General features: G+C 42.8%; 1 protein-coding gene across 2 annotated transcripts in view; it reads right to left on the bottom strand.

Moving 5' to 3' along the window:
• Positions 1-1,399: 1,399 nt before the first annotated feature.
• Positions 1,400-25,753, bottom strand: part of atg9b (autophagy related 9B) — a 35,313-nt gene continuing 10,959 nt past the window's right edge. Inside the window, exons 5-13 of one of the 2 annotated variants that reach the window (XM_028472960.1) lie at positions 14,053-14,194; positions 10,895-11,643; positions 8,043-8,196; positions 7,237-7,416; positions 5,976-6,221; positions 5,394-5,617; positions 2,789-2,861; positions 1,984-2,053; positions 1,400-1,912 (exon numbers count right to left, since the gene is read on the bottom strand). In XM_028472960.1, coding sequence (XP_028328761.1) covers positions 1,794-1,912; positions 1,984-2,053; positions 2,789-2,861; positions 5,394-5,617; positions 5,976-6,221; positions 7,237-7,416; positions 8,043-8,196; positions 10,895-11,643; positions 14,053-14,194 — 1,957 coding nt within the window. In that variant the 3' untranslated portion in view covers positions 1,400-1,793. Of the gene's footprint in view, positions 1,916-1,983; positions 2,054-2,788; positions 2,862-5,393; positions 5,618-5,975; positions 6,222-7,236; positions 7,417-8,042; positions 8,197-10,894; positions 11,644-14,052; positions 14,195-25,753 lie in introns of both variants that reach the window. The other variant, XM_028472959.1, reaches the window with a different exon arrangement.

Below are 25,753 nucleotides of genomic sequence, written 5' to 3' on the forward strand. Positions count from 1 at the left end.
TGGAGGTACCAGTGGTTTGTCTTCCTCAATACTGGTAGAACTGGGATCAGAACCACTTCCATATTTTAAGGCATCGGGATGTGTTGATCTGACTGAGTAACATTAATACTGAGCACAGTGTGTGTGTGTGTGTTACACCCTGAGGGCCTGATTTACTGATAAGCCAAATAAATTGACACGTGCTGTTTGATGACCTGCTGTAGGTGATTAACTATGACTCGTGAAAACATTTAAAGCAGATCATGTTATTTTTGTTTCTCTTCGTAAACATGTTGTGTAGTATCTGCAATCATGTTTGTTTTGTCTATAAACCTGGAGGTACTTCATCAAAGTGTTCTCAGTAGAACCAGGCCGTCTGTGACCACGCCCCCTTTTCCCATTCCATCAAACTCTTCTCAGCTTGAAGCTCTCCAGCTCAGCCAATCAGCTGACAGTGTTTAGATTAAGTGATCGTCTTCATAAGACCAATGAGATCGATCACAGATTTAATGATGCGCTGTAGCTTTTATGATGAATAAACAGCCAATAGGAACCAATACTGAGACCAACAGGAAGTGACATCATCTGTTACTGAGCAGTGAGATATCTCATTAATAATAATACGCTACACATTAAACATGTAACAATCATTCTATCGTCATTTGTATGGATTTAAAATCATAATTAAATATTTATCATGATATTCTGTTTAATTTCCTTTTAAAATACCGTATTAAAGCCGTATTAAGTATAACAGAGTCTTTTTGACTCTTTTTTCCTTTTGTAGATTTTTAATGAGTGTTTTAAAGAATCACTAAATGACTTCTTTAATAATGATGACGTGGTTTCATGAGAGTGACTCAGCAGATTAAACCAAACCTGCTGCTTAAACCTGGTCAGGTGGTCGGACTGTGTTACTATGGTAACCAAGGTGTTTTCTCCTCGATTAAACTGTTGTTCCAGTTAGAACCTGGTTTAACTGAGCCAGACTCTCAGGTTAAACCTGGACTTAAACCTGAGCTGTGTTTGATGAAATACCACTCTGGTGTTTTTGTTTCTCTTGGTCATTTTGTGTAGAGTCATCTTGTGTATTTCAGTAATGATTTTGTACGTTGTTCTGTTATTTTTGTGTAATCTGACAGTAATTTTATGTATTTTTATTGTAACTTTGGATTATTTTGGAATCATTGTGTTTGTTTTATCTCATGTTGTGTATTTTCTGTAATTTTGTATGTTTTCTGGAGTCAAAAGTGTATTTGTGTTATTTTTTATATTTTTCTGCTGCCTTTGTATTTGTTTTATGTGTTTATGTTGGTGATCATTGTGTGTATTTTCTGTAATTTGATGCTTTTTTAGGAATCATTTTGTGTATTTCTGTTTATCTTGTGTATTTTCCTTTTCAAGTCACCCTCTTTATCTCATTTTGTGTTTCTGTTGTGGTTTTGTGTATTTTCTGTAATAATGTCCTTTTGTTGGAGTCATTTTTTGTATTTTTGCTGTTTTGTGTGTCTATATTGGGGGCCGCAGGTTTGTCGTGTCTGCCTCAGAGTCAAACGCACGTCATAGATGATCTGTTATGTTGTGCGTTTTTGTGCATCGGTGTGTACATCAGTGTGTGTATGTTTTTCAGTGTGTAAATCAGGCCCAGAGTGGTGAACATGTCATAAGTGTGTTGGATGTTTAAAGACAGTGTTTCCCGGTGCTGTGCAGTCAAAGCCTGTGGGGGGGGGGGCTCAGTGAGGAGCTGAAACATCCAGAGGAGGAGACGATGATGATGAAGATGATGAAGATGATACCTGGTGATCAAAGGCACGTCAGCAGTCCCTCTCTGCTGCAGCTGTCCCACACATCAGCTCCTGATCCTCTCGCTCCTCTTCCTCATCTTCCTCCCGCCAGCCGCCCAGGTGACCCGGGGTGCTGGGAGCCTGGAGACCTGCTGAGCGGGAGCACAGGGTGTGAGGGTCCACAGGAGGTAGAACACATCCTAGACTGGACCTACTGTACCTATCTGTGTGTGTAAGTCCCTCTGCCACGGCCCGCCTGTCCTCTGTGGGTTGGAGTTCTGCTGGTGGAGCTGGGAAGGGGGGGGCGGAGTCACAGTGCAGCCAGGTAGAGACAGCATGTGCACAAACATTAGCAACAATAGCATTTTAAATTCAAGCTTCAGTCACAACTCAGAGGGAAACGTGACGAGGCGTTTAAATGTGTGACACACACTTCTGTCCATTTTGTGTCTTTTTCTAGTCATTGTCTTTTTATTGTGTTTGTTTTTCTGTTATTTTGTGTCTTTTGGAGTCATTTTGTGTATTTTTATTATCGCTTTGTATAATTTTATGTAATGTGTCTTTTTGCAGTCATTTTACATATTTTTCTTATTTTGTGTATTTTTGTTGTTTTGTATTTTTTTGTCATTTTGTGACATTTTTTGTTGTTGTTTTGTAGCACCCGGGCCACCAGTTGCAAAAGTTCACAAAACCAAAAAATGTACAAAACATAACAAAAATACACAAAATAAGCCCAAAAACACACAATAACACAAAAAAATGACACAAAATTACATGTTTTTGCCGATATCAATGCTCTGATTGGTTGTTATTCAAATGCCGAAAATGTATGTTGATCATGTGACCCTCAGATCAGATCCAATCACATGTTTGTGGCTCCGCCCACTGTGATAAAAGTTGTTCATCTCTTTTTTCTCACGATGACTTATTTCTAATGTCTAAATGAAAGTGTGTTCTTTATGAAGTCACATTAGTATACGTCACATGGTTGTTAGGAACAGCATCGTTCATCATTAATGTGTCACCTCGTGCATGTAGATGGCATGTAGACTCATCTCTGCAGAGGCAAACTCAGACTGCAGCGTGTTGCTGGACATGCTGAAAGAGAGAGAGAGAGAGAGGGAGAGAGAGAGAGAGAGAGAGAGCATTAATGTGATGTCATTAACACTAGTTCAGCCCTACTACTACTACACTTTGGTTTACTAGTGACTTTACTAGTGAAGCAAAGAGTGTCACGTTTACGACTAGTTAGCCTTGTATGCTAGCAAGAGGCTTCTCCCACATTGGCTTCCTGTAAAATCTAGAATAGAGTTTAAAATCCTCCTGTTAACATACAAAGCTCTACATGATCTAGCTCCTGTGTATCTTAGAGACCTGTTAGTGTCCTATCATCTGACCAGATCACTCAGCTCTCAGTCTGCTGGTTTCTGGAAGTTCCTAAAGTGTCTAGAAGTAGAACAGGAGGCAGAGCGTTCAGCTACCAGGCTCCTCCCCTTTGGACCAGCTCCCAGTCTTAGTACAGGAGGCTGCTACGCTAAACTCAAAACCTACTTATTTGCTAAAGCGTATACTGTATAATAACGTTAACCACTAGGAACAAAGCCCTAAACCTAAAAATAGGAATTAAGTACTAATATTCTATAGTAGAACACTAACATTATATTCAAACACAATCCACCATCTACACATAGCTCTAGTCAGACACAGTCGTGATGGGTTGTAGAAAACCCCCCACTTCTGTCCCTCATTGTATACCCATCACACTGCTCACACACTATTTACACTGATGTCCACCCTATACTCATTCTATTCCACTCACACACAGTCTAGCACCAGGTGTTTCCATGCAGGCAGACCTGATAATACTCTATCATGTTTTTCTGCAGTCAGTGCCTTCTCCTCGTCCTAATACGAGTAGATTAAAAACTGTCTACTAGTAGTACTAGTGTTTTTACTAGTATAGGTTTTTGGTACACTAGAGCTCAAGTAGAGCAAGTGAAGCAAAATCATCTACATCTACATCTACTAGTTGAGGTGGGACTTGATTAAAATAAATTAGAGACTTTGTAATTAATCTAAATTATTGACCTAACAATATTTGACAAGAGAAACAACATTATCCAATTTAAATGGATTTTAGTAAATGACTGAATCAATGAAAACAATAAATAAGCTTAAACAATAAATAGTGTTTATTATTTCCATCACTAAGTGCTAACATAGTGTGTATTATAAATAAAGAATATTATGATTGCATTGTTCACAAAGCACACACTTAAAATTAAGTAACCTATTTTCATGCTTTTCTGTATTTTTTGTAAACTTTCTCTTAAAAAAAAAGAGTGTATTTTTGTATTAATTAAAATAAAAGACAGAACATTCCAGAGAAGTGGAAACTGAACAGTGCAAGGTAGTAAAAATATCTATGGATATCATAAAATAAACAAAACAACTGCTGAAGCTGATGAATTTAGTTTGAAAGACTTTCTACATAGCAGTTGATAAGTTGGACCGTTCTCCGTGATAGCTGCTCCATGTTTAGCACTGAGGTGCTAGCTGCTCCATGTTTAGCACTGAGGTGCTAGCTGCTCCATGTTTAGCATTGAGGTGGTAGCTGCTACATGTTTAGCATTGAGGTGCTAACTGCTACATGTTTAGCATTGAGGTGCTAACTGCTACATGTTTAACATTTAGGTGGTAGCTGCTACATGTTTAGCATTGAGGTCCTAGCTGCTACGTGTTTAGCATTGAGGTCCTAGCTGCTACGTGTTTTAGCACTGAGGTGCTAGCTGCTACATGTTTTAGCACTGAGGTGCTAGTTGCTACATGTTTAGCACTGAGGTGCTAGCTGCTACATGTTTAGCACTGAGGTGCTAGCTGCTACAAATTTAACATTGAGATGCTAGCGGCTACATGTTTAGCATTGAGGTGCTAGCCACTACATGTTTATCATTGAGGTGCTAACTGCTACATGTTTAACATTTAGGTGCTACCTGCTACATGTTTAGCATTGAGGTGCTAGCTGCTACATGTATAACACTGAGGTGCTAGCTGCTACATGTTTAGCACTGAGGTGTTAGCTGCTACATGTTTTAACACTGAGGTGCTAGCTGCTACATGTTTAGCATTGAGGTGCTAGCTGCTATATGTTTAGCACTGAGGTGCTAGCTGCTACATGTTTAGCATTGAGGTGCAAGCTGCTACATGTTTAGCACTGAGGTGCTAGATGCTACATGTTTTAGCACTGAGGTGCTAGCTGCTACATGTTTATCATTGAGGTGCTAGCTGCTACATGTTTAGCATTGAGGTGAAAATTGTTTACTAGTCAAGATTTTTCTTTACTCGCGTCAAAAACCTTTACCAGTAAAAACATTGTCACTAGTAGGCTACAACTAGTAAACTCAGAATCTCACTAGTAGTAGGCTGCTAGTAAAGCCAAAAGAAGTTGGTTGAAATATTTTCAAAAGCCAATTGAGCCTGAGTTTTCTTTTCCCTGCACCCTTATTAGCATATAAGGCTAACAAGTGCCACTGGTTGCTTCACTAGTAAGGCCTACTTGTGCACTCCTAGTAAAAGTTGAGTACTAGTAGATGTTATCACCGATGTTAAATCTTGTTAATCCGTCCATACCTGTCCATGACAGTGCGCTCGCTCAGGTACAGCGTGGCCTCGGGGACGCCGTGAGGGCGAGTTCTGCTGCTGTGTGCCGGGAGCTGAGAGGTGGACAGGGAAGCTAGGACGCTAGCTGCAGCCGAGGCGGTGGTGCTGGGCCGCATTAAGCTGTGGTCTCGACTCTGTAGACCAGAGGCTGTGAGGACCGGGTGAGCCACAACGCTCGCCAACAGGTTCTCTGGCTGTAACACAGAACACAGCAGTTAGAACCAACAGGAAGGACTTCAAAACACACACACAATACACAAAACAACAAAGGCACACGAACTGACAGAAAAAATTACCAAACAACAAAAATATACAAAATATTTTTAAGAATATGCAAAAACACACAAACTGAGACCAAAAAAGACATGGAACAACAAAAACTCACAAAATGACAAAAACATTTAACAAACAACAACAAAAATATGCCAAATTAATTCTAAAACACAGAAAAATAGACAAAAAGGCTCCCAAAGTGGCACAGGATTTGAATCAGAGCTGCTGGTGAACACTTCCTTTAGCTGCTAATGCTAATGGTTAAAGCGTGTTTCCTACCCCAATGTTGGACTCATTGGACTGCAGTGAAGCGCAGAGCGGGGCCTGGGACAGCAGCAGCTGGGTGGGGGGCCCGCTCTGAGCGTCGTGGTGGACCTTGTCCTTCAGGTGGCTGATGAACACGGAGCTGTCCTGAGGCGGCTGCCAGCGCGGGTTCTTTATTGTGAAATGCATCAGCGACAGTTCAGTTTTCCCGTTCTCCGCCTGCTGGTACACCGACGCCTCCGTCTGACCCTCAGACATCCACTGCACGTACACACACACGCACACGCACACACAAACACAAACGGAATATTTGTGGCTTTTGTTACATATACTGTTGTCACGCGTTCTGATTTATAAATTTGTGGAAATGCCACCAGGGGGCGCAAAAACAAACGATAATGGCCACTGCTATTGTTTTAACCGTACCTGTAGTGCATTTTACTTGTAATCTCCATCAAAGGTTTGGTTAGGCTCTATTCTTTAAAAGTTTGTATGGAGGTAGATTTGTGTCTATGTTATTAAAAAAATAAATTAAAAAATCATTTTAAAAAAAAGATGACTTCAGTCAAAAATAAATATCTTAAATCAAAGAAAAAAAAGTGTTCAAATGCAAAAAAAAAATATATATATATATATGTATTTGATATTTGGGCCATAATATGGGTAGTACAATTGTCTTTATTATTAAATTAAAAAACTACAAACATTGTAAAGAAAAACATTTCAACCAAAAAATATATTAGAAATAAAGAAAAAAAGTGAACACAAAAAAAGAAATTAAATTGAGCCCCAAAAAAATCACATTTGGAAACCTTTTCTTTGATTGAAATGTCTTTCTTTATATTACATTTATTTTTTATTCAATATTAAAGACATAAATGTACTACCCATAATATGGCCCAAACACAAAAACGATGACTTCAATAAAAAAAAAAAAAACTAAAAAAAAACATTTTAAATTAAAAAAAAGGTGTTCAAACACAATTATTTGGGTCTCAATTCTTCATTTTTTTTGTATTTAAACACTTTTTTTGTTTGTTTGATACAAATCTGCCTCCATACGTTTGCAGCTATTTTGCTAGAAAAAGTCATATTAGCTGTAGTGACACAGTTTGTAACCAGACTAATTGATGATTCCGGGGGAAACAGAAGTGTTTCACCTCCGTATTCCATAATATCCATTTTCTTTGTCTTTGCAAAGTAGAGAGGGTTGTATTGTACGGTAGACATTTTTATATAGCACTACGATATATATGGTTATATCACACAGTATTACCATGGGGTTGCCGTGGCGACGGATGTCCATCTGAGCGAAGGAGCAGACGTCTCCGACTCCGACGACTTCCACGGTGAAGTTCCTGAAGAAGTCGATAATTTCCAGGGACTTGTTCCTCAGGAGGAAGATGAGGATGAAGGGTGTGACGATGGGGCTGAGCAGCTCCTCCAGGATGAACACCTGACAGTCACACACAGCCAGGGTGGGGCTCCATTACAATTGTCTTTTCAATTACCCATGTTCAATTACAATGCCGTTATGATTACAGTGACCAGCATTTTTCTCCAATTACAATTAAATTACAATATTTTCTTATCCTCAAAGTCAATTACAATTATGTTCTCAATTACTCAAGTTCAATTACAATTACTGAGCATGACATAAATAACCTAATTAAAGTTCTCTTGTGGTAGCTTTCTGTTAGCATAATTAGCAAATGTTAGCATGATAACGGGTCCTAAATCAGCTTTAAAATACACACAAATATTTATCTAATTTATTATTTACCTTGTTAGGTTTACTAATCAATTAAAATATAGATTTTATATCTTTGGTGTGGGCGTCTGAGCTTTTTTAATGTCAATGTACCCCTGGTTTAGAATTTTTTTTTAAATGGTAAAATGTGAGATAGGTTCATATGAAACATATTTTAATAATTAACTACATATAGATTATAATTATGCCATTGTAAGTAATTATCAATTAAACAATTACAATTGACCCCAACCCTGCACACAGGTAGGTAGATAGGTCACATCCCCCCACCCACTTCACTCCATGGTTTGTGTCAGTTTTAAGCAGCTTACAGCTTTGTACTGGAAGAGCTGGGCCACCTCGTCCCGGGTCTCGCTCTTGTTGGCGTGGCCCCTCCAGTGGTCGGGCATGTAGTGGATGTGAGCCAGCACGTACTGCAGCAGCTGCTCAGGACACCACACCATGTGTTCGTCTGGGATGAACGACCTGCAGGAGGGACGCAGCACATCACTACGTTAGAGTGCTATACTGTGTATACATAGTATAGCACTTACATTCAGCATCAGATCAAATCTATCACAAAAACATCTTCTACCACCTAAAGAACATCTCCAGAGTGAAAAGTTTAATGACTCATAAAAATCAGGAGAAACTGGTCCATGCTTTTATCTCCAGCAGACTGGACTATTGTAATGGTCTTCTGACAGGAATCCCCCAAAAGAGCATCAAACATCTACCGCTGGTTCAGAACGCTGCAGCTCGGGTCTTAACCAGAACAAAGAGGTCAGAACACATTAGTCCAGCTTTAAAGTCTTTACACTGGCTCCCAGTCAGCCTCAGAATAGACTTTAAAGTTCTGCTGCTGGTGTATAAATCTGTGAATGGGTTTGGTCCAGAATACATCAGTGAGATGTTAGTCAGGTATGAACCCAGCAGGTCTCTCAGATCTATGGACACAGGTCAGATAGTGGAGCCCAGAGCTCACAGTAACCATGGTGATGCTGCTTTTAGTTGTTATGCTGCAAAGAAGTGGAACAAACTGCAGCAGAGCTGAAATCAGCATCACATGTGAACATTTTTAAATCAAAGTTAAAGACACTTTTTTTCTCTACTGCGTATGATTGAGAGAGAGATTTATGGTCATGTTCTTGATGTAATGTGTTTTTTGGTGATTTGAATTGATTTTACTGATAATTTGAATTGATTTTACTGATGATTTTAAATGTTCTTATTGATTTTAAACAGTTGAATGTTTTATCATGTAAAGCACATTGAGTTGCCTTGTGTATGAAATGAAACTATACAAATAAATTTGCCTTGCCATATATACAGGTATATATACTTGTACATTTGTTGTGTTTGTGTTTTGTGCCTTTGTTTTGTTTCTTTTTAATGTTATTTTATTTGTATTTTTTTTCTAATTCATGTAAGTTGTATATTTATAATATTATTTTGTTCTTACTGTGTTATTTTATTGTTGCTGAAACATGTGAATTTCTCCTCTGGGGGAATCAATAAAGGTATATATATATATATATATATATATTAGGGCTGGGACTTTAATGCTTTAATTCTGATTATTTATTTACAGAAAAACAATGCACTAAAAAAATGTACGCAGCTAATCGTTTTTTTTTTGCACTTTAAACATTGTGGAACCTTTCTTATTTCCCGTGTTCCCAGTATACCCATAATACTGATGCACAGACCACAACACAAGAAAGAAAAGAACCAGAGGAGAAGCCGTTGCTGTGCTTTTGTTTGTTAGTTAAAAACACTGGATGGAAAACTAAAGCCCAGTTGTGTGTAAATTGTTAGAGAAATAGTTTGTGGAACATTAGAGCTCTGCTAGCCTCAGCTAGCACCTCAATGCTAAGCATGTAGCAGCTAACATGGCCATGCTAAACATGTAGCAGCTAACATGGCCATGCTAAACATGCAGCAGCTAGCACCTGAATGCTAAGCATGTAGCAGCTAGCACCTCAATGCTAAGCATGTAGCAGCTAATACCTCAAAGCTAAACATGTAGCAGCTAATACCTTAATGCTAAACATGTAGCAGCTAGCACCTCAATACTGAGCATGTAGCAGCTAATACCACAATGCTAAACATGTAGCAGCTAGCACCTCAATGTCCTACTTTTAAAGTTAAATAAAAATCCTATTCTTTTAGTGTTGAACTTTGGGAAAAACCTTTTTGAACTTAATTTGGATCTAAATGCACGGTTTAGTAAAACTATTATCTAAGAAATGTTTCTCATTACTGATTTAAAAGTTCCTTGTATGTTAATTTGTTCAGTGTGATAAAATATCAGTTAGTTATGGAATAAGATTAAGAAGCATAAAAACTGCAAGACCCAGATTTAGTGCGGGCGCATTATTTTGGCGGGTGTACTTCCTGTCTTGCTGCCGAGGGCTCGCGCTCGTAAGTCTGACTAATATACTTTTTCTGAATCAAAATGTAAAAAATTGTCTCGATCAAAAAGCTGTGAATGAGTAACATTTCATTTAAAATTAATTGTGGCGATCAAACTTTATAATTCATTGTAACCTCACAGCTTTGATTGTTGTAAATATCTGTATTATATTTGCATATTTGTATTAATATCATTTATCTTATTCTATTTTTTACTACTGTAATGTGTGCACTTGTATTTAATCCTTATTTAATTAACAGTCTTTTACTTATTTGTGTATGTTTTTTTTATTCTTTCTTTCTTTCTTTCTTTATTTGTTTTTAATGTTTATTCTTTTTATTTGTGATATTTCTCGAGCATCTGTAACGTAAGTGAGTTATTGTGAATTTAATGGCAGCCTGAGTCCGCTCTAACATGTAAACACTGTTCACTTCCTCCATTATTCTCTACTGAGCGTTAAAATGAGCTCCTTTATTCACAGTTTTTCTTCACCAGCTGTGAGGATGATGATCTTCAGCTCGGAAACGTTTATTTCCTTGACAGGGTTTGTTTGACCTCAGTGGGCGGGGCCTCCAAACCAGGAACATTTAAGGGTGTAACATGTTAATGATGATCTAATTCATTCACGCCATTTATCAAGAAACGGTCATTGGTGCGCTGGGATGTTTCATAAGTCACATGTTGGACGCCATGTGACCTCAGATTTACACCCGTTTTCACGCAAGGTTGCTAAATGAGGACCAGTGTGAGCAGGTGTAAGAAAGTGACCTGGAGATGGTGATGACCACGCCCAGCACGGTGATGGCGGTCAGGATGTGCTGCACCGTCAGGACGTCCTCATCGTAAACCGTCAGCGTGATGAGCACGGCCAGCACGGAGCCGGAGAAGAAGGCCACATTCTTGGCCAGTACGGTGAGCAGCGGCGAGGTGAAGGAGTTCATGTACTTGGAGGTGGGCTTGTAGCCCCGCCCCAGGCGCCCGTGCAGCTCGTGGTCCAGCTCGTTAAAGTGGCGCAGGTAGAACCGGCCGTAGAGCGACCAGCGGCGCGCGCCCAGGCTGCCCGGCTCCCGGCGGATCACCTCGGTGTAGCTGAAGAAGGCGTAGAGCACCTGCCACACCAGGATGAAGGGGCAGAGCAGCAGGTTGGCCATGCCCATCAACAGGATGATTCGACTCAGCTGCTGCGCCAGCTCCAGGCGGTTCCCGTGGCGCTTGTACTTGGGGTGCAGGTTCCACTTGTTCTGGAAGAGCGAGCCGGGGCCCCAGAAGAGGAGCAGCTCAAAGTTGTACTTCAGGCCCTGGGTGAGGAAGACCACGTTGCCCAGCAGGGGGAGCTGCAGCTGCACGGGCAGCACGCTCTTGTTCACCATGGCAACCAGGTAATTCTTAAAGCGCAGGATGCGGTGGTAGATGTCCAGCTCTGTCAGCTCCTTCTTATGTATGCACATCTGCTGCTCCCGCTGCAGACTGATCAGACGCTCCTGCACCTCCTGCCACGTGAAGTTACACAACTCATCCTGACACACACACACACACACACACACACACACACACACACACACACACACACACACAGTAATTATAATTACAAAATCTTATCTGAACTATGATTACAACTCAAATATGATCACAACAGCAACAGATGATTTCAATTACAATTGTAATTACAATTTGTACAATTATAATTGCAATGACCGTTTAATCTGTACAAATACATTTGTCTCAACCTTGGGGTCAGGGTCCCATTTGGGTGTCGCCAGATGCCTTAAAGAAACAATTTCAACAATTTAATCTTGTTTGCATCATTTTTTCTCACCATATTTTTGTTGCTTTTAATGCATTTTTGCTACATTACTCCAATTTCTGACACTTCTACATCACATTTCAACACATGTTCAGCATTTATAAACCATTTCCACCACTTTTCACCTAATGTCACATATGTTGATTCATTATTGTCACTTTTAACCACATTTCATGCTTATTTCTACCATTTGAACCACATTCACTATGTGTCATTCCCATTATTTGCCAGTTAAAACTAATTGTTCCTACATTTTAAATTATAATATCATCATTCATTTTTTTATATTGTATAGTGACTATTTTGTATCGTGAGTTGACTATTTCCTAACACACCTAGTGGTTTAACATTTTTGTTGTATTTTGGGGGGTTGTCCACCAGGGGGAGACAGTGGCAAATAGTTGGAATGATATTTTTGTTTGACGTGAATGTTTTCTTAATGTGAAAGTAGGGGTTTATTTAACTTATTAAACTCTACAATATTTTAACCAAAATTGTTTCATTTTCAGTTGAAATGTCAGTTTTATAATAATCTTTCTTTTAGATCTTTTTTAGACAAAATAAAACCTTGTTTTCAAATGTGTGTGTGTGTGTGTGCGCGTGTGTGCATCGATTACATATTTGAGTTACAATTACATTCTCAATTACTAAAGTTCAATTACAATTAATCACAATTACTGAGTCTGAAATAAATAACCTATAATAAAAGTTACCCTTTCTCTTGTGTTAGCTTTCTCTTAGCATCTCTAATGCTAACAGGTTCTAAATCAGCTGTAAAATACACTAAAAACAAATATCTATCACCTCATTTATTTCATATCTATTGGTTTCATTGTTAAGATTCATAATCAATGAAAATATAGGTTTTAATATTTATAGTGTGTGCGTCTGAGCCTTTGTTGTGTCAGTATAGCCCTGGATTTATATATATTTTAAATGGTAAAATATGTGAAAGCTTGATGTGAAATGAATGTTTATAATCATTAACTACATATATGTGTAGAACTGTACATAGAACTGTAACGTTAATCAATAGTTTAGCATTAAATTATAATTGAGAATTGTTATAGAATTCCCATACCAATTAAAATTACATAGTCAATTATCTGAACTCAACAACAATTTAATTACAATTACAAAAGCAACAGATTTTTAAAATTACAATTGTAATTATGCCATAATTGTAATTAATTATCAATTACACAATAAACAATTCTAATTGAGCCCAGCCCTGGTGTGTGGTATAAGTATCAGTGAATCCCAATTTGTTGAAACTGGTTTTTGAACGTAGAAGTAGTGTTAGTTAACAGTTAGTTATGTTATTAGTTTTGTGAAATGGTCTAGAGCAGTGGTCTGCAACCTGCGGCTCTGGAGCCTAATGTGGCCTTTGAGTCTTTAGCAATGGCTCCCTATAGCTTTAAAACAATACACTGAAATAAAGAGTTGTTTTTTTTACAGAGGCTATTAATGATTAATGACAAATAAAGTCAAGACATAACAATTTGTTAACCTAAAATAAATCACATTGTGCAATGACTCAGCACTTTCCTACTTCACCTCCTACAGACCATCAACTTTCCAGCACCTGTGGCTAACCTTATGTTATAAATCACTGGTAAGATAACTAAACCAATAAAACACTATTCTGGAAGAAAATAGAGATTTTGATTGTGTGGAACAGATTAATTTAACCATCAATGTACAGGTTAAATATGTATGTTTTATGTGTGGTAAGAAATGAGTAATTAACATGTGTTGATCACATGATCATGTGTTATTAAATTCAAGTTACTTTTTGTAGCCTTTCAAATACATTAACTAAAAAAATCTTCTTTATATAACATTGTGTTCATGTAAACTAAGATAAAAGATACTGTTTTATTTCTTGACGTCAATTTATTTTATTTTATTTTAAACTGTTTTTAAGTTGCACTTTACATAATCAATATAAATCAAATCAAACATTATTCTATATAATAACTGTATAGAATTGAATAAAGTTCATAGAGAAGGTATTTGGCTCCAGAAGGACTTTAACATAGTGAAGATGAGGTTAAATGGTTGCTTTGACAGTAAAGGTTGCAGACCACTGGGCTAGTGGGTTCCACGTTCCCACACTAACCTTCCTGATCTTCAGCGCTTTGATGTAAAACTGACGGATCTCCCAGTAGCTCAGGACGTTACAGAAGACTTTAATCAGACGGTAGATCCAGAAGACGGCGGCCATGATGAGTAAGAAGATGATCCAGCTGTTATCCTGAATCCTAAAACCAAAAACAAACACAACTGATGACAGCTTTTCAAAATAAAACCCAGAGCTGTTAACCTTCATATTATAACTAATTTTCACTCAGCTTTGGTCTTTAACCCTCAAATATTACCAACACGTTTTACCCTCTGGGTCAATCTGACCCCAGGGATATTATTTACCTCAAAAAATCATTTTCAGAAAAATGTTGACCAAGTTTTTGTGTCAGACATTTTGTTCATTTGTTGAATACATAATTAAGCCATTGATAATGAAACATTGAGCTGTTCTCTAGCGCCACCATCAGGACAAACTTTTAATAATAAAATTAATTTATCTTGAACAGTTTTTATCCAAATCTTCTCATATTTAATGACAACATTAATAAGCACTAGAGTATGAACCCTATTGACCTTTGACCTTTACTGCAGCACCACCATCAGGTCAGAGGATGTTGATAATCTTTCATCCAAATATTTTCTAATTTGGGACAGGCAAGTTTTAGACAGCTAAAACTGCTTGGGGTCAAAATGACCCGAATGTGAGCAGCATGTGTTCAGCACTTTGAAAAACCATCATTGTGATAATCTTATGCTTAATCAATTGTTCACATCAAATTAGGAAAAGAAATATGAAGCTATTATTTGAATTTATTATTATTTGAACAATAAACATAGAATAGGGTCAAATTGACCCCAAGGATAATAAGATTATTTCCTCCATGATTGTGAGCTGGATGTCAGGTTGCTCTGCAAAACTAATATTCAAAATGTTTTATTTTGAAGGCCCCACCTAAAGAACACACAAAGCAAGGTATACGTAGTGTGTCCTGAGTAATGAATTATAAAGTCTCTGATACAACAATAGACGATATGTTTCCACTGCCTTCAGCTTTTCCCACATTAACTGACTAAAAAAGAACTGTTTACTTTGTTTTTATTGGTTCTATTTCATCCCTGCTGACCGTCAGAGGCGGTGCTTTAAGCACTGAATATTCCCCTTCGCGCCTGCGCAGTGCGAGTATGTATTCCAACAATGTCACCCGTGACCCCTGGATGACCCAGAGGAAGTTTATATCTTCCTGTATCACTCCAGGGTACTTCCCTTTTTTTCTTCTCGCGCGCAGTCACTGGAATACTGTGCATACAGCTGCCGTCGCTAATAGCTCCGTGACCGTGGTAGGTCGGAGCAGCGTGCATTCGCCCTCCAGGAGCTGCGACGGTGAGTGTTTGGGTAGCGGTAGCTTCACCCATTAGCAACCTCTGTTGGCACAGGCCGCGTTAGCGCCGCCTCCCCCCAGCATATGGTTTGTGTTTGGTCCCGACGACACACGCTGACAAGGTAAGTAGCCACTTACTCGGCAGATCAACGGTTGTCTTTATAAAAATGAAAGAGATGGTCGGTGAAGGCTGCATTTGAGCAGCCTACTCCCGAAATTTAAGTTAGCCGACTTTATTTGTTTGCTGGTGGGTTGTGTGCACACGCCCGGAGCCCAGCGTGGATTTGTTTACATTAGCATCACCGGCTAAGCTAGTGTCATCTTCTGTTAAAGAGCCCAGTCTGGGTGAGGACCACAGTACAGTGGTTGTTTTTTGTTTAGTATATTGGGCCTCTACTGTGCAGGCAGCGTGCGCGCTCCCTTCCCCAGTATATACGGTCCCTATACTCGCCCAACCTACGGCGCCCGCGCTCAGGCTAAGCCGAGGAGTGCAGGGTCATACCAGACAGGCGGCGTGCGCACCCCCTCCCTTTGTTGAATACCTGTGTTGAAATCAGTGACTTCTCAGTCAAGCTACGATGGATGGCTCACATATCTGCACATCTTGTGGGGTTTCTTCACAGCCAGAGGATGGCCACGACCTATGCCCCACATGCCTTGGCCCTGAGCACCTGGGGAGGCGCTGTCAGGCAATCCCTGCATGAACTGCAGCTACTTGCCTCGGGCGGCCAGGGTTGCCAGGTTGGCGGGGGTGGAAGGCTCAGTAGCCGTAGTCGACCTCCCCCCAGGCCAGCCACCTCCGACCCGTCAGACACGCTCCAAGAGGCAGGCAGAGGCTGCGGCAGCTGCCCCCTCCAGGAAGAGAACGAAGTCTGACCATAGTGGGTTATCATCTAAAGTTGAGCAGCTGTCTGCTGAATTGGCTCAGATGAGATCCCTGCTGGCCGACAGCCAGCCGGTAATTCCCCTGGTGGCTGATGCGGCACTCTCTCCCCTAATGCCAACGCTGCTGCCCGAGGAGGATACACTCTCTCTGGCTGCTTCGGCTAGCCATTTCTGTGATTATGGGGAGAATTTGGATGTCGGATCCCAGGTGTCTGAGCAGGGCTCCCACTCCTCGGATCACAGTTCGGGGGTCGAGGTGGAAGACAACTCCATGCGCGCTGTCATGCGCCTGGCTCTACAGCGGCTGCACACAGTTGTCCCACAGCAGGCAGAGGCAGCATCTGCAAGCGCCTGAAGGCGCAGGCCTGCCCCCACAGCTTTCCCTATTCCTCATTCAGAGGATTATCTGAGGGAGTTGCAGTCCTGTTGGTGGGACAGTAAGGCTTGCTCCCGTCTCTCTGCAGATGGGCGGACCCTGGCAGCCATGCATGATGCAGCGTGGGCCGGCCTGGATCGCACTCCGCCCATCGAGCCTGTCATCGCTTCTCTTATTGTGCCCCCAGATGAAGCACTTCGAAGGGATGCTAGGTGTCCTCGACCCCAGTGTCGAATAACCGATGACCTTCTCACGAGGGCTTATGATGCTGGAGCACGTGCTGGTCCCATGGGAAACTCCCTATCACACCTCATGTTGGCCCTCTCAGCCTCACTGCAGGAGGGCGGTGTACATGCCGATGCGGTCACCTTCTGTGATGCCTCATTGGAGGCTTTTGGGCTCATGTCCAAAGAGCTTGGGCGAATAATGTCCATCTTAGTCCAAGCTCGTCGTCAGGGGAGATATTTGGTCCAGCAGCCCAGAAAGCGCTGGAACGGACCATCCAGGCAGGGCAGACCAGGCAGCAGCTTGCCGGGCTTAGCCGGATGCCTCCTTCTGATTGACCCCCGGCCGGCAGGCTGAGGGGCCCCCCGGTGGTTTTTCGCAGCCACATGCCGTCGACAACTCACTCCACTGGTCGTCGTGATGCCCAGCGTCCCGCACGGAGACCAGTCCGGGATTTTCGGGGCTCTGCTCGCCTGCCCCCCAGACAATTTCAAGCTCCAGGGCCTTTCCGCCCTCCCACTAGGGCCCAGAGGGGCCGGGGGGGCAGAAATTGAGGCTTTGGGGCCGGCGGTCGGACTTTTTTCGCATCAGCAGCTCCAACAGTGGGCTACTCATGCTTCAGACCCATGGCTGGTCGCCACCCTAACCTACGGGTACAAACTTCAATTCCGCCGTCGGCCCCCACATCCGGCCAGGTCAGAATGACATCCATCAGCGACCCGGCAAAGGCTCTCGCATTAGACCAGGAGCTGTCTGCCCTCCTGGCCAAGGGCGCCATCGAGCCTGTAGACCCTGGGTCAGGTCACCGGGAGTTCTATTCAACGTACTTTTTAGTGACAAAAAAAACAGGCAGATTCCGCCCAATCCTAGACCTCAGAGGGTTGAACAAATTTCTGAAGGTCATACCTTTTCACATGCTGACCACAGCAGATGTCCTCAGAACGGTGGCTCATGGGGACTGGTTCATATCAATAGACCTCAAGGACGCGTACTTTCACGTCCCAATTGCTCAGCAACACAGGCAGTTTCTGCGCATACCGCGGCCGCCGCTGGCAGTTCAGGGTGCTGCCCTTCGGCCTCTCTCTCTCCCCAAGGGTCTTCACAAGGTGTGTGTCTGCGGCCCTAGCACCTCTACAGTCTCGGGGCTTGAAGGTTCTCCCATACCTGGACGACTGGCTGATCTGTGCTCCATCCCGGGTCCAGGGATCACAAGACACAGAACGTCTCCTGTCCCATGTGGCTCGACTTGGACTCAAGGTGAATGTGGAAAAAAGTTGCCTGGTGCCATCCTGGGTCACAACTTTCATTGGGGTTTTAATGAACAGTGTAACTATGACGGCAAATCCCTCCCCCCACCATGTGGACGGTATTTTTCGCCAGCTCGCCTTATTCAGGGAGGGCCACTGGCTGACCTATGTTTCTTTCTTCCGTCTTTTGGGCAAGCTAACGTCAGTCTCGGGGGTAGTTCCTCTGCGCTTGCTGTCGCTGCGCCCACTGCAGAGGTGGCTGAACAGTTTTCACTTGGATGCCAAGCGGCACAGGAGCAGGAGGCTCAAGGTCGCACAACAGTGTCTTTGCGCCCTGGCTCCGTGGAGGGGCAGGGCTTACTTGCTCAGAGGCGTTCCTATAGGCTTCGTTCCATCTCGCAGGGAGGCCGTTACCACAGACGCATGCCCTTCAGGATGGGGTGCGGTGTGGCATAGCAGGACGGCCCAGGGGCGTTGGCCTGTGGAAGACCAAGGTGCACACATCAATGTGTTGGAGCTGCGTGCGATTCACCTAGCTCTCAAGCACTTCTTGCCGCATCTGAGGGACAAGCATGTCCTTGTGCGGTCAGACAACACGTCTACAGTGTATCACATAAACCATCAGGGCAGTACCAAGTCTGCACGGCTGCTGGAAGTGGCAAGGGAGCTCCTCACATGGGCAGCCCCCCGCTTGATCAGTATACGAGCAATGCATATACTGGGAGAGCAGAAAAACTTGGCGGACTTCCTCTCCCATCGGAAACCTCCGTCAGGGGAGTGGCACCTCCACCTGGAGGAAACGAACATTATATGGAGCATATTCGGCAGGGCAGAGGTGGACCTCTTTGCTTCAGAGCAGTCGACCCACTGCCCTCTGTGGTTCTCCTTAGCCGAGACAACCAGTCCTCTCAGCCAGGACGCATTGGCTCATCCTTGGCCGGATGGCCTCCTGTATGCCTTCCCTCCGTTTCCTCTGATTCAGCTGGTACTCCACAGGGTCCTTCAGGAGGGCCACAGGATCCTGCCTGTAGCTCCCTTCTGGCCAGGAAGAAGCTGGTTCCTGCTGCTGCACAGCCTCTGTCACGGCGCACCGTGGCGCCTTCCCGACAGGAGGGATCTCCTGTCCCAACTGGCCGGGCGGATTTGGCACCCCAATCCGCAACTCCTTCAACTGTGCGTTTGGCCACTGGGGGGCCCGAGACGCTCCTGAGCGTCTGTGCCGACTCAGTTAGATATACTATAATGAATGCAAGAGCGCCGTCTACCCGCCTCCAGTATGAGAACAGATGGAAACTGTTTTCCGACTGGTGTACAAGGCGGGAGGTGGACCCTGTGCACTGCCCTGTGCCAGCTATTCTGGACTTTCTCCAGTCCCTTCTGGACAAAGGGCTTTCTCATTCAACGCTGAGAGTCTATGTCGCAGCAATATCTTGCAGACATGTAATGGTCGACAATGGCACGATTGGTAGCCACAAACTGGTGTCCCTTTTTTTGAGAGGAGCTTGGAGGTTGCATCCTCCAAGAGCCACAAGGACTCCAGCATGGGATCTTCCCCTGGTGCTGGAGGCATTGCGCCTTCCACCGTTTGAGCCCTTGGCACGAGCAGCGCTGAAGTGGGTTACCCTTAAGACTGCGTTCCTTCTGGCCATTTCCTCCGCAAAGCGTGTCGGTGAGCAGCACGCCCTGTCAATCAGCGACACATGTCTGAGGTGGAATTCGGACAGCTCGGGAGTCACTCTGTGGCCGAACACAGCTTTTCTCCCTAAAGCGCTCTCCCGCGCTCACCTCAACCAGCCCATTCGGCTGGCACGGTTCAATCCTTCTTCCGTGGAGCCAGAGGTTCAGTCTGACCTGTTGTGCCCAGTGCGCGCCCTGGAAGCCTACATTGCAGCTACTGTCGGTTTTCGGGGGTCTGATCAGCTCTTTCTTTGTTATGGTGGCCTGAACAGGGGTGGTGCTGTCTCCAAGCAGCGCCTGTCCAACTGGATTGTCGATGTGATTGTCCATGCATATCGGGCAAGTAACCGTCTCATCCCATCTGGTGTGCGGTGCCACTCTACCAGGAGTGTTGCTACGTCATGGGCTGCCCTGAGGGGAGTGCCCCTGGAGGACATCTGTGCTGCGGCCTCATGGGCGTCGCCAGGCACTTTCTCCAGATTCTACAGGGTGAATGTAGCCACACCCCATCCATTGGCTGTGGTCCTTCGGCCAGAGTCCTCTGACCCTACACACTGAACGGTGGTAAACAGGATTCTTCGTGACTTTTCTGGTATAAGTCATTCAGTGCTTAAAGCACCGCCTCTGGCGGTCAGCAGGGATGAAATAGAACGAAGAGTTACGAATGTAACTATGGTTCTATGAATCCCGAATGACCGCCAGAGCTCTTTGTCACTCAGAACCCTCGTGTGCTCGCGAGAAGATTCTGTAGGAAAGTACCCTGGAGTGATACCGGAAGATATAAACTTCCTCTGGGTCATCCAGGGGTCACGGGTGACATTGTTGGTATACATACTCGCACTGCGCATGCGCGAAGGGGAATATTCAGTGCTTAAAGCACCGCCTCTGGCGGTCATTCGGGATTCATAGAACCATAGTTACATTCGTAACTCTTCGATTTATTTAGGTAATTTTTCAGGATCTTCTAATTCAGTGGTTCTCAACCTTTTCAGCCTGTGACCCCCAAAATAAAGGTTAATATCCACTATTATCCAGGAACTTTATCATTATTTGGCCGATAGCATATAGTCATCTTAAAGATGTAAATCCTTGTTTTAAAATAAAATGGGTTAAAAGTGAGCAAAGTTGGTGGAAAAGGTGGTGAAATGGGATTTGAAAAACCATAGAAATGAGTTAAAAGTTGCCAAAAACAAACAGAAAAAGTAGTAAAAAAGGGTTTAAAGTGTCAATATTGGAACAATTAGTTTATACTGGCAAATAATGGGCATGACAGAACAGCCCTTCTGGTGACGTGCTGACGACGTGCTGACGTGGTGACGTATCGATCATTTCCTGTTTACACTCTACCGCTGTTTGCAGCGCTCTACTACTGTGTTCTGCTAACTCTAATCAAACTTGTTGTCATTGATATTTTAGCCTTGAAAACACTTGTTTTAATTTTTTACCGTACAGTTAAACGTACGAAGGTTAAGTAAAAAGCAATCTCGCCTCTTATAGGCAGTACAATCTCCTTTAAACTTCCTTTTGTCCTTAGCTTAGCTTAGCTTAGCTTAAATTTAGCACCTATGGCTTCTCTCTCCTCCCCTCCGCTCTCCTGCCCGGTGTGTCAGATGTTTAGTTACTCCTCGTCCTCCTTTAGGGACAATGGTAGTTGCATAAAGTGTAGCGTACTGTTAGATATGGAGGCGAGGATCAACAATCTGGAGAAGCGGTTCCGCACCCCTGATACCAAAACCGAAGCTAGCAAGCAGGACCTAGCCGGTGCGGACCGTGCTAGCTCTAGCTTAGCCTCCCCCCCGGCCAGCAATGAGTGGGTTACTGTCCGTGGTAAGCATAGTCGAAGGTCAAAAAGCCGCTCGGGACACCACCATGTTCACGTCTCAAACAGGTTCTCCCCCCTCTGTGAGGACAACACACTCACCGGGGAACAAACTCTGATAATTGGCGACTCCATAGTGAGAAACGTGAAGCTAGCGAAGTCAGCGGGCATTGTGAGGTGCATCCCAGGGGCCAGAGCGGGCGACATAGAATCAAATCTAAAGTTGCTGGCAAAGAGTAATCGTAAGTTTGATAGGATAGTCCTCCATGTCGGCACTAATGACTCCCGACGTCGCCAGTCGGAAGCAACCAAAGTGAACATTGAATCAGTTTGTGCTTATGCTAAAACAATGTCGGACTCCGTAATTTTCTCTGGTCCCTTACCAAATCTGACCAGTGATGACATGTATAGCCGCATGTCATCATTTAACCGCTGGCTATCGAGGTGGTGTCCAGAAAACGAGGTGGGCTTCATTGATAATTGGAGATCCTTCTGGGGAAAACCGAACCTGATAGGAAGAGATGGAATCCATCCTACTTTGGAGGGAGCATCTCTACTATCAGAAAACATGGCACATTTATGACATCTCATGAATGAGACCATGTTACAGAGGGGGAGTCCTCCACGCCCCTCTGCGCTTGCCTTAGGACAGTTTCCCTCCCATTGCTATCAGGATAGCTGTGTTCATCGCCATGACAACTGTTGTGATGGTGATGAATATTATTTTATGGAGACGGTGTCAGTCCCCCGACCCATATTTCACAATGATTTTAACATAAAATCAAATAAAAGAGCTATCAATTATAAAAATCTGAAAAAAATTAAAATCTCAAATCTAGAAACACCAAAACATAAAACCATTAGATGTGCTCTATTAAATATTAGATCACTGAGATCCAAATCTCTACTAGTAAATGACCTTATCTCAGAAAATAACCTTGATTTATTCTGTTTAACTGAAACATGGCTGTATCAAGATGAATATGTTAGTTTAAATGAAGCCACTCCTCCCAGTCATTTAAATACTCATATGCCACGAGACATAGGCCGTGGAGGTGGTGTAGCAGCTATTTATCATTCCTCTCTCCTAATCTATCCTAAACCAAAGGCCAGTTACACTTCCTTTGAAAGCCTGGTTCTAAATTTATCTCATATCGAATCAAAAACCTGCCAGCCAGTCTTATTTGCGATAATTTACCGTCCTCCAGGCCCTTATTCTGAATTTCTATCAGAATTCTCTGAGTTTATATCAAACTTAGTCCTCAGTTCTGATAAAATACTGATAGTAGGAGATTTTAATATCCATGTGGACAAAGATAGTGATAGCCTGAGCTCAGCCTTTATGTCCCTAATAGACTCAGTTGGCTTTTTTCAAACTATTAATGAAGCTACTCATCGTTTAAATCATACTCTTGATCTTGTTCTAACATATGGTCTTGATATTAATGAACTAAAAGTCTACCCTGAAAATCCTCTGCTATCAGATCACTTTTTAATATCTTTTAACATTATCCTAGAGGATCTCGCACTGTGCAATAAAATAGTTACAAGTAGAAATCTATCCAACAGTGCTGTGGCTAAATTTAAAGAGGCCATTCCTGCTGCCTTAAACTCAGTGCACCATCCAATAAATAACTATGATATTAATTATAACCCCTCTCAACTGGATCTGCTTGTCGATAGCTCTGCTAGTCTACTAAAATCCACCTTGGACTCAATTGCCCCATTGAGGGAAAAAACTATTAAACGTCAGAGGAAAGCTCCGTGGTTTAGCTCTGAAACTCACACACTCAAACAGACAACCCGTAAATTAGAGAGAATGTGGCGCTCCAATAAAACAGAGGAGTCACGAATACTTTGGCAAGAAAGCCATAGTAAATACATGACAGCCTTACGACATAGTCGATCTACATACTACTCCTCACTAATTGAAGAAAATAAAAATAATCCGAGGTACCTTTTCAGCACTGTAGCCAGGCTAACACAAAGTCAGAGCTCTATTGAGCCCATGATTCCTCTAGCCCTCAGCTGTGAGGACTTTATGACATTTTTTAACGATAAAATTCACAAGATTAGAGATAAAATTAGCCACTCCCTGCCTTCACCTGGGCCTGCTGTACCATTAAATGTAAATAGGCCTAACCTAAACTGTTTCACACATATAGGACTTCAGGAACTTAACTCTATTATTTCATCCTCCAAACCATCGACCTGCCTTTCAGATCCGATCCCAACTAAGCTGTTTAAAGAAGTTGTTCCCCTAGTCTGCCCATCTTTGTTGGAGACAATAAATATATCCCTATCAATAGGCTACGTGCCACAGTCCTTTAAAGTAGCTGTAATCAAACCCCTTCTCAAAAAACCTACTCTTGATTCCAGCACTTTAGCAAACTACAGGCCTATATCTAATCTTCCTTTTATTTCAAAGATTCTTGAGAAAGTTGTGGCAGCTCAGCTCTGTGAATTTCTTCAAAACAACAACCTGTTCGAGGACTTCCAGTCAGGCTTTAGAGCTCAACACAGCACAGAGACTGCTTTAGTTAAAGTAACTAATGATCTACTCTGGGCTTCAGATGAAGGACGACTCTCAGTGCTGGTTTTATTAGATCTTAGTGCAGCTTTTGACACTATAGATCACTATATTCTACTAGAGAGATTAGAGAAATTACTTGGAATCACAGGGACTGCCCTAAACTGGTTTAAGTCCTACCTATCTGATAGGTACCAGTTTGTACACGTGAATAATAAGTCTTCTGTGTACACTAAAGTAAGCTACGGGGTTCCTCAGGGCTCTGTGCTAGGTCCAATCCTCTTCTGTATCTATATGATCCCCCTTGGTAATGTTATGAGAAAATACTCTGTTAACTTCCACTGCTATGCTGATGATACCCAACTGTATGTATCAATGAAGACAGGTGAGACAAATCAGCTATCTAAACTTGAGGCCTGTCTAAAGGACATTAGGGCCTGGATGGACCAAAATTTTCTTCTTCTCAACTCAGACAAGACTGAGCTCATTGTACTGGGCCCGCGACACCTTAGAGAAACCTATGCTAGCCTAACTGCCCTAGATGGCATTACTCTGGCACAAAGCACAACTGTTAGAAACCTTGGGGTTCTATTTGATCAGGACTTATCCTTCAACTCTCACATAAAACAAACTTCAAGAACTGCCTTCTTTCATCTCCGTAACATTGCTAAAATCAGATCTATCCTGTCTCAGGGCGACGCCGAAAAACTAGTCCATGCTTTTGTTACCTCTAGACTGGATTATTGTAATTCTCTTTTAGCAGGCTGCCCGAGCAAGTCGCTTAAGACACTTCAGCTGGTTCAAAATGCTGCAGCACGTGTACTGACTAAAACTAGGAGAAGAGATCACATTACTCCTGTATTAGCCTCTCTGCATTGGCTTCCCATAAAATATAGAATAGAATTCAAGATTCTTCTTCTCACTTATAAAGCCCTAAATGGACAGGCACCAGTCTATCTCAAGGAGCTTGTAGTGCCATACAATCCCCCCAGAACACTACGCTCTCAAAATGCTGGACTACTCGTTGTTCCATTCATCTCTAAAAGTAGTATAGGAGGAAGAGCTTTCAGTTATCAGGCCCCACTTCTCTGGAACCATCTACCAACCACGGTTCGGGGGGCAGACACCCTCTCTACCTTTAAGGTTAGGCTCAAAACATTCCTCTTTGATAAAGCTTTTAGTTAGGAACCAGCTCATAGCTCATAATTAAGATGCAATAGGCATAGACTGCCGGGGGGGGGGGTCTGGCATGCTCGGTTGGAGAGAGGTTGGAGAGGGCGTTAAGAGAGAGGTCATTTAGGTTAGAGAGGGACCGGAGAGGGTCCCATTCCTCTTTCAAACACTCCCTCTATGTCTGCTTACTCCCTTGTGTGTTTGCTCCTGTACTCCTTCTGGCTTTTGTCTTGCAGGTCCGTGGGATCCTCAGTGTGGAGTTACAGAGACTCAGCGGCTCTGTCTCCACCCTTTTCTCTGCACACACCCAACACAGCATAACGTGGATGGCTGTTCATCATAGGAATGGGATCCACACAAGGTTCCTGCTGCTTAACAGAAGGTTTTCCTTGCCGCCATGATGAATTCATGTTGGGTGTGGGAT

This window comes from Gouania willdenowi, chromosome 17, assembly GCF_900634775.1.
Source record: "Gouania willdenowi chromosome 17, fGouWil2.1, whole genome shotgun sequence".
In the NCBI taxonomy this organism is placed as follows: Eukaryota; Metazoa; Chordata; class Actinopteri; order Blenniiformes; family Gobiesocidae; genus Gouania; species Gouania willdenowi.